The 13,998-nt window shown below is 38.4% G+C and overlaps 1 protein-coding gene across 1 annotated transcript in view; it reads right to left on the bottom strand.

The window, feature by feature from the left end:
• The window catches only part of LOC150087657 (E3 ubiquitin-protein ligase COP1-like), a 191,087-nt gene that overhangs the window by 144,684 nt on the left and 32,405 nt on the right, over window positions 1–13,998 (bottom strand). The window contains exon 3 of the mRNA XM_090369904.1: window positions 12,836–12,933. Coding sequence (XP_090226030.1) covers window positions 12,836–12,933 — 98 coding nt within the window. The remainder of the gene's footprint in view (window positions 1–12,835; window positions 12,934–13,998) is intronic.

The following is a 13,998-nucleotide window of genomic DNA, read 5'->3' as shown; positions in this document are numbered from 1 at the left end:
GTTGAAGTGGGATTTACTCAAGGAGGTAACTACCATCAGAGGTAAAGGGAAGGGTTTTTGTTTTCGTAAAGACGACTATGATGGTCTGAGACAGTATTTAAATTCTATACAGTGGGACCAGCTGATGATGTTACCAACAGCAAACTCAAAATGGGAAGCATTCAAGGAACTAATCTTGGAGGCTACCAGGCTTTACATACCAACTAAGAAATATTGTTCAAGGTTTAGGCCTAAATGGTTGTCAGATGAACTAATGAGACATGTTGCAGAGAAGAAAAATGCATGGGATACATACAAATTAATGGGTGACATGGAAGCCTATGATAGTCAACTTATATCTAATCTCCTTTGTGACTTGGTTAAACCAAGTCACAAAGGAGATTAGGCAGGCAAAGGCAGACTACGAAAAATCCTTGGCAAAGGATGCAAAGAAAAACAGAAAAGAGTTCTTTACATATTTAAACTCAAGAAGGAAAGGGATGAATCAGATTGGTCCACTGGATATTGATGGTTCAACAGTTGAGGATGCTGCTCAGGTGGCTAACAATCTAAACGAGTATTTTGCATCTACATTCACGCATGAGGAGTTATTCAGGAAGGAGAATGATGTAGGTAAAGTAAACGTTGGCAGTGAGCTGAATGATTTTGTAATAACTGAGAGGAAAGTGGAGGAGAGATTGTTGAGGATAAACATAAAAAAGGCACCTGGGGTGGATGGGATCTATCCAGTTATATTAAAGGAGGCAGTAAAGGAAGTAAGCAAACCCCCTAGCCATAATTATGAGAGCTTCTTTGGACTCAGGGGAGGTACCCATAGACTGGAGATGTGCAAATGTAACCCCAAATCACAAAGGAGGATCAAAGGCTGACACAAGTAATTATAGACCTGTTAGTTTAACTTCTGTTCCAGGTAAATTAATGGAGGCACTGGTTAAAGAAGCACTGCAGGATCATCTAGACAAGAATTCAGTTATAGCTCAGACGCAGCATGGTTTTGTTAAGGGCAGGTCTTGCCTGACCAATTTGATTGGATACTATGATGTAGTCACAAAAGAACTGGATGCAGGGAATAACTTTGATATTATATATTTGGATCTTAGAAAGGCTTTTGATACTGTTGCACATGGAAGACTGCTGCACAAATTGGAGCAGTGTGGCATTGGAGGCAAATTGCTGCTATGGATAAGGGGATGGTTGAGTGGCAGAAGACAGAGAGTGGTAATCAATGGACACTGCTCAACGTGGACTAATGTTATTAGTGGAGTTCCTCAGGATTCAGTGTTGGGTCCGTTGTTGTTTTCGGTGTTTATGAATGATATTGATGATGGGATATCAAGTTTAATGTCCAAGTTTGCAGATGATACAAAGGTTGGCAGGGTTGTTAAGGACACTACTGACGCTATGCTGCTGCAACAGGATCTGGAAACGTTGAACAGATGGGCTGAGAGGTGGCAAATGAAGTTTAACATTGACAAATGTAAAGTACTACATATGGGAAACAGTAACCCCAGAGCAACGTATCAACTCTGCGGTACTACACTGACAGTGGTGGAGAATGAAAAGGACCTGGGGGTAATTGTGCAGGCAGATATGAAGTTCTCTGAGCAGTGCAGACGAGCTGCAAGAGTAGCTCATGATGTCTTGTCAATGATATACAGGAATTTTTCTAGCAGGGATAAGGAGGTGATTATTCCCTTGTATAAGGCAATGGTTAGGCCACATCATGAGTATTGTATACAGGTCTGGAGGCCTCATTTCAAGAAGGATGTAGAGCTGCTGGAACGGGTACAGAGAAGGGCAACAAGATTAGTGAATGGAACAAACGGGTGCTCTTACGAAGAAAGGCTTAAGTTTTGCAAATTACAGAGTCTGGAGAGGGTATGAGGGTTTGAATGGTTTGAGCATGCTCAATGCCAATGGGATTCTTCATCTTGCTCAGAATAATCACCTCAGAGGGCATAAATTCAAATTGAGGAAGGACGGATCGGATAGATGTGTGGAAATTTGCCTTTGGCCAGCGGGTGGTTGGTTGGTGGAACCGACTTCCATCACTTGTTGTTGAAGTTGATAGCCTAAACAAATTTAAAGCTCAACTGGACAGGTATTTCGAACGAAAGGAGGGGTGAAATGGGAGTGGTGTGTGTTTTTTTTTTTTTTTTTTTTGGCTGATGCTGAATAAGCTTGCTTTCTTGCATCATATGCCTCTACTAATGCTAATGCTAATGTTCAAGTTAAAAACAGTACAGTGGACCCCTGCTTTACGATGGGTTCACTATACGATCAAATCACTTTACAATGGACTCCTCATAATAAAATACCTTTCACTATACGATATGCAGTAAGCGTGGGATATTGTCATCATGCTTGCGAATTGAATTTTAATTCTATTTTAATTAATTAATTCTATTAAATGGAGCTTAAAAAATAGGAATGAAGAGAAGATTCTGAAATTTTATTTTTGTTTTTTATATGATTTCAGTGAAGGGGAAACACATTTCGCTATAATACTGTAAGGTAAAACAGAATTCCAATTATCAGTATTATCGCAAATGCAATAAGATCGAGTTCACTACCCATTTATAATAGCTTGCACTAACAGAAAAGCCCATAAACTGGAAAGTGCAAATTGTTTTTATTGTTTTATGGTCGTGACCTCCAGAAACGCGCTTTAGAAAAATATCACAAAAGCGTTCAAAATTCATTCTTATAACAAAACAGCAATAAACGGTGAAAGTGTAGTGCATTTTAATGATTTGAGCCGCTGATTCTACTAACCAGTGATGATCACTGGTGCCTACTTATTTCGCTCTACAATTGCTTACGATTGTTCCCGACAGGACCACGTGGTCCTTTGTCTCAATAGCAGCATTTGTAAACGTGTTGGGCACATGTTTTGTTTTCGTATCCTTTAGTTCAAGTAATTTTTTTTTTTGTGCTTACTTTCCATAAATTTACTGTATTGAATTCTTGAACGTACAACATTGCATAATGTGGCCCCTAAAGAGTGCAGTAAGAAGAAAATTTCAATTAAAATTAAACAAGAAATAGAGAAAAAACATGATGATGGTGCTAAAATTAGTTCATTGGTGCGTGAATATGGTTTTTCACAGTCAGCCATTTCTACCATAGTGAAACAAAAAGAAAACCTTAAAAAAGTTAAAGTAAGTGATGAATCTAACACAGTCCAAAAAGGCAGAGAACTGATTGTAGAAATGGAAAGGTTTTTGTTGCTGTGGATAAAAGAAAAACAAATGAAGGGTGATACAGTTCCTGGACAATACATTTGTGAATGTGCAAAGCAGATTTTTGAGGACTTAAAGACTAAAATACCTTCAGCTAGTGATACGTGATATGGGGACTTTAAAGCCAGCAAAGGTTGGTTTTGACCGTTTTAGAAAAAAGGTCCGATATTAAAAGTGTCATAAGGCAATGGAGAGGCTTGCAGTGCTGATCAGGAAGCAGCTGAAAACTTTAAGGTGGAGTTTCAAGAGCTCGTTAAGGAGGGTTACCTTCCTCAAGAAGTCTTTAATACAGACAAAATAAGCCTCTTTTGGAAAAGGATGCCTAGGCAAACATACATCACAAAAGAAGAGGCCTCATTGCCTGGTCATAAGCCTATGAAGGCTTACTCTGCTATTAGGGTCCAATGGCTGTGGTGATTTTAAACTTAAGCCAATGTTGGTTTACCACTCAGAAACTCCTAGAGTGTTTAAACAGCAAAAGGTCATCAAAATAAGTTTGGGTGTCTTTTGGCAGTGTAACAAGAAGGCCTGGGTGACAAGACACCTCTTCAATGAATGGGTATTTGAAGTGTTTTGTCCTTCAGTCAAAGGTTACTTAGAAAAAAACAAACTTCCTTTAAAGGCACTGTTAATTTTGGATAATGCTTCAGGTCATGATCCCCAACTTGCCCGATCTCTGGAGGAGCAATTTAACTTCATTACTGTCAAATTTCTCCCACCAAATACCACCCCTCTGCTTCAGCCAATGGATCAGCAAGTGATTGCCAACTTTAAAAAAATTTACACAAAGAAGATGCTTGCGAAGTGTTTTGAAGAGACTTCAGGAGACAGAGCCATCACCTTAAAGGAATTCTGGAAGACCAAGTTTAACATCTTAGACTGTGTACAAATGATTGTCAGTTCTTGGAAAGAAGTTTCAGCTTGGTACCTCAATGCAGCCTGGAAGAACTTATGGCCTTCTGTCATCCATGGTTTTGAAGGATTTTAAGCTGAAGGTGTTCTAGAGCAGGAAATTATCACTCTTGGTGAGTCCTTGGCTCTAGAGATTGATGCGGCAGATGTGGAGGAGTTAATTACAGACCATGGAAGGGAGTTGGCAACAGAGGAGCTCCAGAAATTAGAGCAGATGGGCGAGCATGACAGTGGAGATGAGAAACATGAGGAGGATGACTGTGTAGCAACAACCCAAGAAATTAAGGACGTTTGCTGCGTGGGATATTGGGAAGAGGACAGTAAGAAAAAATCCAGATATTGAAACCACTGAATTGATGACCTGCAAATTTGAAGATCAGATGTTAAGTCATTTCAAGAACCTTCAGAGAAAGCGCCAAAAGCAAACCACTCTGGACAGTTTTTATACCATAGCAAGAGGCAGCGATCAGAAAGAACACCAGATCCTGAAGGTTGTTCTGATATCTTGATGGTAAAATATTCTCTTCCAGCTCCATCGCCACACCACCATTGACACAGCTTTTCCAATGTAAGTTAAATAAAAATTACGATTTTTGTTTTTTTAATGTTTATTAGCATTAGCATTAGCAGAGGCATATGATGCAAGAAAGCAAGCTTATTCAGCATCAGCCAAAAAAAAAAAAAAAAAAAAAAAACCCACTCCCATTTCACCCCTCCGTTCGTTCGAAATACCTGTCCAGTTGAGCTTTAAATTTGTTTAGGCTATCAACTTCAACAACAAGTGATGGAAGTCGGTTCCACCAACCAACCACCCGCTGGCCAAAGGCAAATTTCCGCACATCTATCCGACATCCGTCCTTCCTCAATTTGAATTTATGCCCTCTGAGGTGATTATTCTGAGAAAGATGAAGAATCCCATTGGCATTGAGCATGCTCAAACCATTCAAAGCCTTATACACCTCTATCAGATCACCTCGCCGGTGCCTAGTCTCCAGACTCTGTAATTTGCAAAACTTAAGCCTTTCTTCGTAAGAGCAACCCTTTGTTCCATTTACTAATCTTGTTGCCCTTCTCTGTACCCGTTCCAGCAGCTCTACATCCTTCTTGAAATGAGGCCTCCAGACCTGTATACAGTACTCAAGATGTGGCCTTACCATTGCCTTATACAAGGGAATAATCACCTCCTTATCCCTGCTAGAAAAATTCCTGTATATCATTGACAAGACACCATGAGCTACTCTTGCAGCTCGTCTGCACTGCTCAGAGAACTTCATATCTGCCTGCACAATTACCCCCAGGTCCTTTTCATTCTCCACCACTGTCAGTGTAGTACCGCAGAGTTGATACGTTGCTCTGGGGTTACTGTTTTCCATATGCAGCACTTTACATTTGTCGATGTTAAACCTCATTTGCCACCTCTCAGCCCATCTGTTCAACCTTTCCAGATCCTGTTGCAGCAGCATAGCATCAGTATTGTCCTTAACGACCCTGCCAACCTTTGTATCATCTGCAAACTTGGACATTAAACTTGATATCCCATCATCAATATCATTCATAAACACCGAAAACAACAACGGACCCAACACTGAACCTTGAGGAACTCCACTAATAACATTAGTCCACGTTGAGCAGTGTCCATTGATTACCACTCTCTGTCTTCTGCCACTCAACCATCCCCTTATCCATAGCAGCAATTTGCCTCCAATGCCACACTGCTCCAATTTGTGCAGCAGTCTTCCATGTGCAACAGTATCAAAAGCCTTTCTAAGATCCAAATATATAATATCAAAGTTATTCCCTGCATCCAGTTCTTTTGTGACTACATCATAGTATCCAATCAAATCAAACAAAATCAGCATGGTTTTGTTAAGGGCAAGACCTGCCCTTAACAAAACCATGCTGCGTCTGAGCTATAACTGAATTCTTGTCTAGATGATCCTGCAGTGCTTCTTTAACCAGTGCCTCCATTAATTTACCTGGAACAGAAGTTAAACTAACAGGTCTATAATTACTTGTGTCAGCCTTTGAACCTCCTTTGTGAATTGGGGTCACATTTGCACATCTCCAGTCCATAGGTACCTCCCCTGAGTCCAAGGAAGCTCTCATAATTATGGCTAAGGGTTTGCTTACTTCCTTTGCTGCCTCCTTTAATATAACTGGATAGATCCCATCCACCCCAGGTGCCTTTTTTATGTTTATCCTCAACAATCTCTCCTCCACTTTCCTCTCAGTTATTACAAAATCATCCAGCTCACTGCCAATGTTTACTTTACCTACATCATTCTCCTTCCTGAATAACTCCTCATGCGTGAATGTAGATGCAAAATACTCGTTTAGATTGTTAGCCACCTGAGCAGGATCCTCAACTGTTGAACCATCAATATCCAGTGGACCAATCTGATTCATCCCTTTCCTTTTCGAGTTCAGTATGTAAAGAACTCTTTTCTGTTTTTCTTTGCATCCTTTGCCAAGGATTTTTCATAGTCTGCCTTTGCCTGCCTGATCTCCTTTGTGACTTGGTTACAGACCAACTTATATCTATCGTAGGCTTCCATGTCACCCATTAATTTGTATGTATCCCATGCATTTTTCTTCTCTGCCACATGTCTCATTAGTTCACCTGACAACCATTTAGGCCTAAACCTTGAACAATATTTCTTAGTTGGTATGTAAAGCCTGGTAGCCTCCAAGATTAGTTCCTTGAATGCTTCCCATTTTGAGTTTGCTGTTGGTAACATCATCAGTTGGTCCCACTGTATAGAATTTAAATACTGTCTCAGACCATCATAGTCGCCTTTACGAAAACAAAAACCCTTCCCTTTACCTCTGATGGTAGTTACCTTATCAATTATCATTTTAAACAACATTTGGGGGGGGGGGGATAAGTAAAAATGTGTGGCACCATCAGCATTTTTTTTTTTTTTTTTTTAACTTGTATCATGCTCTACTGTTTATTCCGGTGTATAAGATGCACCACAATTTTAGGGCGAGATAAAAGGCGCATGGTATACACTGGAAAATATGGTATTCAGTATTCTATATAAAACTAATACAATTTCTGTTATAAAAATCACCTTTTACAGAGATAAATAGCTTAGTTATATAGCAAAAATTTCAACTTCCGAGGATTTAGAACGAATTATCAAAAAAACAGTGTGTTATTGGGTTCACGTTATGATATTTTATATTCTCAACATGATGGTAATATGATGGTGTCTGGAACAATATGATGGTGTCTCTGGAACGAATTAATGTCGTAAAGCGGGGGTCCACTGTATATCACAAATGGCTATATAAAAATATTCAGCTTCATTTTCTGTCTACACCAAAGCTTGAAAATAGTTGTAAAAAATGTTATTAGTATTTTGGTAATAGTAAGGCCAAATAATGCAAGGAAGTGGACTTTTAATTAAATAAATAAATAAAATAAAACAGAATGTTCATACTATTCCCATTCCAACAAAATAACCATCTAATTCCCATTTCAACGTATTCAGGCTCTCTGCCATATTTGGAGGCAGAGATTCTAAACTTATTCCAATGTTCAAAAAACTATTGCCCCACAGGTGAACTTCGTGAATCTGATCTTCAGTTATTCCCTGATATTTTATATTTGTCCCCCTATCTCACATATGAGGAAGAACAGACCTTCCTCATTCAATTTATTCAATCCCTTCAACACCTTATAATCACTCCTCAGATCACTCCTTAGATGCCTAGCTGTGGAACTTGTCAACACGCACAACTCTTAAGCCATTCATATGTGTATTGATATGCACTCATCACTGAATCCTTTCCAGAATTTCTACTTTTTTTTAGGGATAGTCTCCAGAAGTGAAGAAAATATTCTAAATTCAGTCTAACCACCATCTTAGTGGAAAAATAACATCTTTATCCCTACTGGAAAAGGTCCTATAAATCATACACAGATACCATGTGCCTTCCTAGCCTTACATTGCATGGAAAGTTCCACGTCGGATTAAATCATAACTTTTTTTTTTTGTCTGAACTGCTTTTAGCTCCTCTCTCTCTCTCTCTCTCTAGCTTATTCATAACTCCAAGATTTCTGTTTACCAAATGCATAACCTTCCATTTAGAAACTTTAGCTGCCATTTTTCAAACCATGTACACAACTGATCCAAGCATTTTTAAGGCCTGAGGGTGGGATGCATTTAGGGCTAAAGCCTCAAGCTGCGAGCAAATTTTAGCCCTAAATGCATCTTAGTCTAAATACATCATACACCATCAGGCATCTCTCATATTGTGGAGTTATACTTCATAACTGTTTTGTCATCATTGCATCACTTGGGTACCCACCCACCGACCGAAGGGCCAAATAGCCCTGAAACGGTGCCGTCTGGGTGGTGGTACCTATCTGAAAATAAGTAACTCCTTAGGTGAAGCGTTACTTATTCGAAGTAATGCAATATCATGGCAACTCGTTGTGAAGGTATTCACAATATGAGATATAACTTAAAACGATGCCACCTTATTAACGAACCTGATGGATCCCACTTTTTACAATGATCCACTCTGAAGACTGACCATTTCTGGCAACCCATTTGTCTCTTGCAGTCCAGAGCAAGATTTTATCAGTAAAACTTCTTTCAGTTTATATGGCAGCCCTCCATAACAAATGGTATCAAAGGCCTCACTAAAGTCTAGATACAATGTTAAGACTGTTACTTGCATCCAACTGTTTTAATGTCTACATCATAGCAGGCATGACCTCCCCTTAACAAACCTATGCTATAATCTATTTGATATTATTCTTGAGATGGTCTTCAGTTGCATCCTTAACCAGAGACTCCATGAATTTCCCTATCACAAAAGTCAAACTCACTTGCCTATAATTACTTAACTCCTCTTTAGCACAGACTGTGTACTGGGAGACATCAGTGCTTCCCAGTCCAAAGGGGATCATCAGCACTTCCTAGTCCAAAGGGGTTCATCTTCCCAGTGTCCAAAATTGCTCTCATTAACATTCCCAGTGGTTTTATACATTCACATGCAGCCTTCTTAATTATAACAAAATATATATTATCAACCCATAGAGCTTTGCTCACCTTTAATCTTTTCTAACAAACATTTATTTCAGATCACTATATCATTTATTTCGTAGCAATTCTGACTCCTTAACATTCCCCAAAGATTAGAGCTTATTTCTGACTGTTAACATCATTGAGAAGCATCTAAAGCCTAAAGTATTGAAAGCAGAAGTTTCTAAAGGCTTTCCACCACAAGTAGTCAAGGAACCTATTTGATTTCTCTTCTTTTTTGCATTCACATGTGAGAAGAATTTCTGATCCTTGATCTTAGCACTTTTTATTACTAGCCCCTTCAGAGACAGGAGTAATGCTACAAGTGGCCAAGTGGTGTTAAGTTACGTGAGTCAGTGAATAAGAAAAATAAAAAAGGAAAGATATCTTTCTTTCCCAACTCCACTTAATATTTGTAAGGCTGAAATTTGTTAAACTTTATAACTTAAATGAATAAAGTTTTAACCAAAAAGAAAAGATCATTCCTTTCTAGGAAAATGTTTTGGAAGACATGGAATGGACCACATTATTAAAGATCCTAATACTTTTGTGTTTGGGGTCACCATAAAAAAATATATATAAAAGTAAAAAAAAAATAATAATAATATTAAATAATGATGACAATAACATAAATCATTTAATATATTATTACACAAATGTAAATGCACGTATCTAACAGGATCACCTAACAGGAACATCTGAGACGTGCTTGACTGTTAATCCAGCCACATGTTTAATGTATTACAGCAGTAATTTTACATAATCTTTGTGATTTCCATGTAAAATTTGCAAAATGCAGTAACAGAATCATACTACACTCTGCTACTGTCAAGCCTCACTTTCTGGCAAGACATTAAGTGATATAATGCTATTTTGTTGTCTCATATGCTACTGTATCATCATCTCTTTGGTCAAAAAAAAAAAGTTTTCAAAGACACACTCAGATCACTTGACCATGGGATACCTCTCATCCAGGACCATATTTCTAAAGATTATAATAGCTTTTATGTTTGGAGTCAGCATAAAAAAAATAATAATAAAATAACATAAAATCATTTAATACATTATTATACAAAATGCAATATCTAACAGGATCACCTAACATCTGAGACTTGCAGGACCATTAATCTGAGCCACACATTTAATGTACGAGGAGCAGTATGAAAGTAATGCTTCCTATTTTTTACTCAGTAAATTTAATTCCTACAACTATGCCTATTAAAGCAATTAATCCTCAATCATTAATAAACACTTATTTTTCCACAAAGTCACCATCATTTTCTGTGCACTTCCACAATCTGTAAAAGTCTTACTGTTGCTCCGGAGGGCCTCACAAACACTGCTTGAGCTGGTCACCATCCACAAAATGGGTCCCACAGAGTGCCTCCTTCAGCGGGTCAAAGAGGTGATAGTCAGAAGGGGCAAGATGCAGGATATAAGAGGGGCAAGGAAGAATAGTGCACCCCAGTTTTGTAATGGCCTCAATTGTGTGCAGACTGGTGTAGGGTCATGCATTGTCATGGAGAAAAAGAACCTCATTGAGGTTTTTATTTAGTCAAACTCTACAGATACAGGCTTGCAACGTTATCAACATTTCCACATATCGATCTGAGTTGATTGTGGTGCCATGGTCCAAAAAGACCACAAGCAAGCCAATCTTTGTCCCAAAACACTGTTACCATGACTTTACCAACAGAAGGCTGTCTTTTTTGCAGTGAATTTTGGTGGATCTCTCTCTCTCTCTCCAACTGTCTCTTTGTTTCAGGGCCATAATGGCAGACACAGGTTTTGTTACCTGTGACTATGTGTGAAAGAAAAACCTCTCCCTCACTCTCATAGCACTGGAGAAGTTCTGTACAGATGACTTTCCAGGCTTCTTTTTGCTCATGTGTCAGCATTGTCGGGACCCATCGGGCGCAAACTTTGTTGCAGCCTAGTTCCTTTATGATGGTTATCACAGCAAGTGTTCCTATATCTACAACATCGCACAATTCGCATGTTGTGATGCAGCAGTCCTCTTTCATCAGTGCGTCGATCCGGTTATTGTTGTCTGTTGTCAATGATGTTACCAGCCGGCCACTTTGGGGCTTGTAAACAATGTAGGCACTTTCCCCAATCTTAATGTATCTACCCAACGTCCAACTGTACTCACATCTCCAGTATTGTAACCATAAACATTTTTGAGACACGTATGGATTTCAATAGGCATCAGTTCTTCCTTGGTAAGAAATTCAATCGCCACTCTTTGTTTGATACATATATCTGTAGCATCCATCATTTTGAACTATCCATATGCTGCACACACGAGACCAATCAAAGTGCCACTCAGTATAGTGAAACTAGAGACCTCTAGTGAGCACTCAATGACACACGAAATTGTCTGCGGCAACACATTTGAAAGCAAAAAATAAGGAGGCATTATTTTCATACCGGTCCTCGTAACATAGTGGTAAGTTTGCATAATCTTTTATATTTCCATGTAAAGTTTGCAAAATGCACTAAGACAATCATATTATGCTCTGCTACTGTCAAGCACCACTTGCTGGCATTTAGATGAAGACATACATACACACACATATCCAATCTGGCAAGACATCAAGTGATATAATACTATTTTGTTGTCTCATATGCTACTATATTAGTATACAGAAGATACCACTTATTGTAATCATTTTGAGACACTTAATAGATAACAATAACTGATGAAACAAGAATGCAGCTTTTCAGCGTTACTGATGGAAATCAGAAATGTGTACATAAAAAGATGGAAGTAGAAGAAAGAAAACATCAAAAACAAGCAATATAAAATACTTTAATTTGACTGTCCACTATTTATTTGAAAAAGTTAGCCTTCAATAAAAGTAAAACTGACACAATGTTTCTGAAAATCCACCCACACCATTAAAAACAAATAAAAACATATATCAAATCAAGAATGAGAAAAGGGTTAATGCTGGACCATAAAGCAGTTAGATTGGTAGAAGTACAGATATAGTACTGTCTTTCAGGAACACCAACAATCTGTCCAAAAAAAAAAAAAAAAAAACCCCAAAGTGCTGATTACGGTAAACATTGTTATTTCTATATATATATATATACAACTGATTGGGACTTCATAAAAGTGATATTACATGAATATAGTGATACTGGTATTACATGAATGATAACATTATCCATGATCACAAGTGGCATGCACTGCATTTTGCAATATGAACTGAAATATTATAAAAACATACAATACAGGATAATTGAGAGAGTGCATGCACTTCAGAATAAAAAAATGAAACTGGTGCCTTAACAAGGCAGTGAGGAGTACTAATAACACAGTTAATAAAAGGTCACAATGTAAATCGTGTAGACAACTATTAACATGAAATGTATCGTGTGTGTGTGTGTGTGTGTGTGTGTGTGTGTGTGTGTGTGTGTGTGTGTGTGTGTGTGTGTGTGTGTGTGTGTGTGTGTGTGTGTGTGGGTGTGGGTGTGTGTGTGTCACTCACAAATTAAAAGACAAATCCTGGATATGTTAACTTAAGAGATACTGTATTGCCAATAACATTCTAACTAATATATAAAAATTAGTGCTAAATATAAAATTTTTAAAGATTTGTTTATAAGGCAAAGGGATAACAACAACATACTTACAAAAAATGTTGGGAAATATACTGTCCTTTTTATCTACTACAAAATTGCATTTTGGACAGCGACTAGTTTGCTCAAGACTTGTTGTAATACATTTGTGACTAAAAAGAAAAAGGAGGAAACCTTATAAGAAAAAAATAAAGCATTTTAATAATAATAAAATATTAAATATTCTTTACCTAATATATATACTCTGTCTGTGTGTGTGTGTAGAATATATATATGGTGTTGAATGGGTTAAACCACCTCTCAGACAGAACTGTAAAAGGATTACTAAGATGGAGATTATTAGTGAGTGAGGAGTGTGGTGGCACTGAATGGCTTAGTGGCAGGTCACTGTGCGACAGTTGACATTGCAATACAATATACCCCAAATGATGATGTGCCGCACACTCAGATGGATGGGATTCCATGGCACAACCCAGGAGACACCCTTTCCTCATTGCTGATCATCATCAACAGCAAATGCTGTGGTATCAAGAACATGCTGGTTGGACACTGGAAATGAGTGCTGGTCAGTTGAGACCAAATACTTGACAGTTCTCCCCAGGTCATATCAAATGGGCACACTGCTCAGCTAAAATTTAAACGATTCTCGCGGTACCATATGGTATTGCTCACTGATCTCGATCAATATTAATTCGAACATACTATGCAATCGAGATCAATGCAACAGGAGCATCCGGACAGGTGGCAGTGGTTGCTTTATATGTCTAGTTCTTTCCGCAAAATGTGCTGGCAAGAACTAAGATCCCTGATGTGTATGAAAAACATTTCATTGGTAAGTCTGCTGGCTGCTCTTAGAAGACCATGTATACCCTGCCACATTTCATTTTTTCTCCGGACAGAAATGGGATCTTCAAAGATAATAAGGCACCATGCTATTGGACCCACATTATGCACATGTGGTTTGGGGAACTCAGTAAAGATATCACCCATTTTGACTGGCCTCCAAATTTGCCTAACTGCAATCCAACTGAATACTTATGGGATGTTTTGGAAAGGGGGTATGAAGGGTATGAACACTCAGCCATCATCTATTACAACACAAAACCTTGCAGGTAGCAGGGATGCAGATCCCTAAAGATGTTTTCAGGCATCTAGTGGAGTCAATGCCTAGGTACAGCAGCTGTTATTCATGTGAACAATGATCCAAGATGGTATTA

This window comes from Mastigoproctus giganteus, chromosome 3 (assembly GCF_048544385.1).
Source record: "Mastigoproctus giganteus isolate SK-2022 chromosome 3, ASM4854438v1, whole genome shotgun sequence".
In the NCBI taxonomy this organism is placed as follows: domain Eukaryota; kingdom Metazoa; phylum Arthropoda; class Arachnida; order Uropygi; family Thelyphonidae; genus Mastigoproctus; species Mastigoproctus giganteus.
This window is presented reverse-complemented; position numbering and strand designations above follow the sequence as displayed.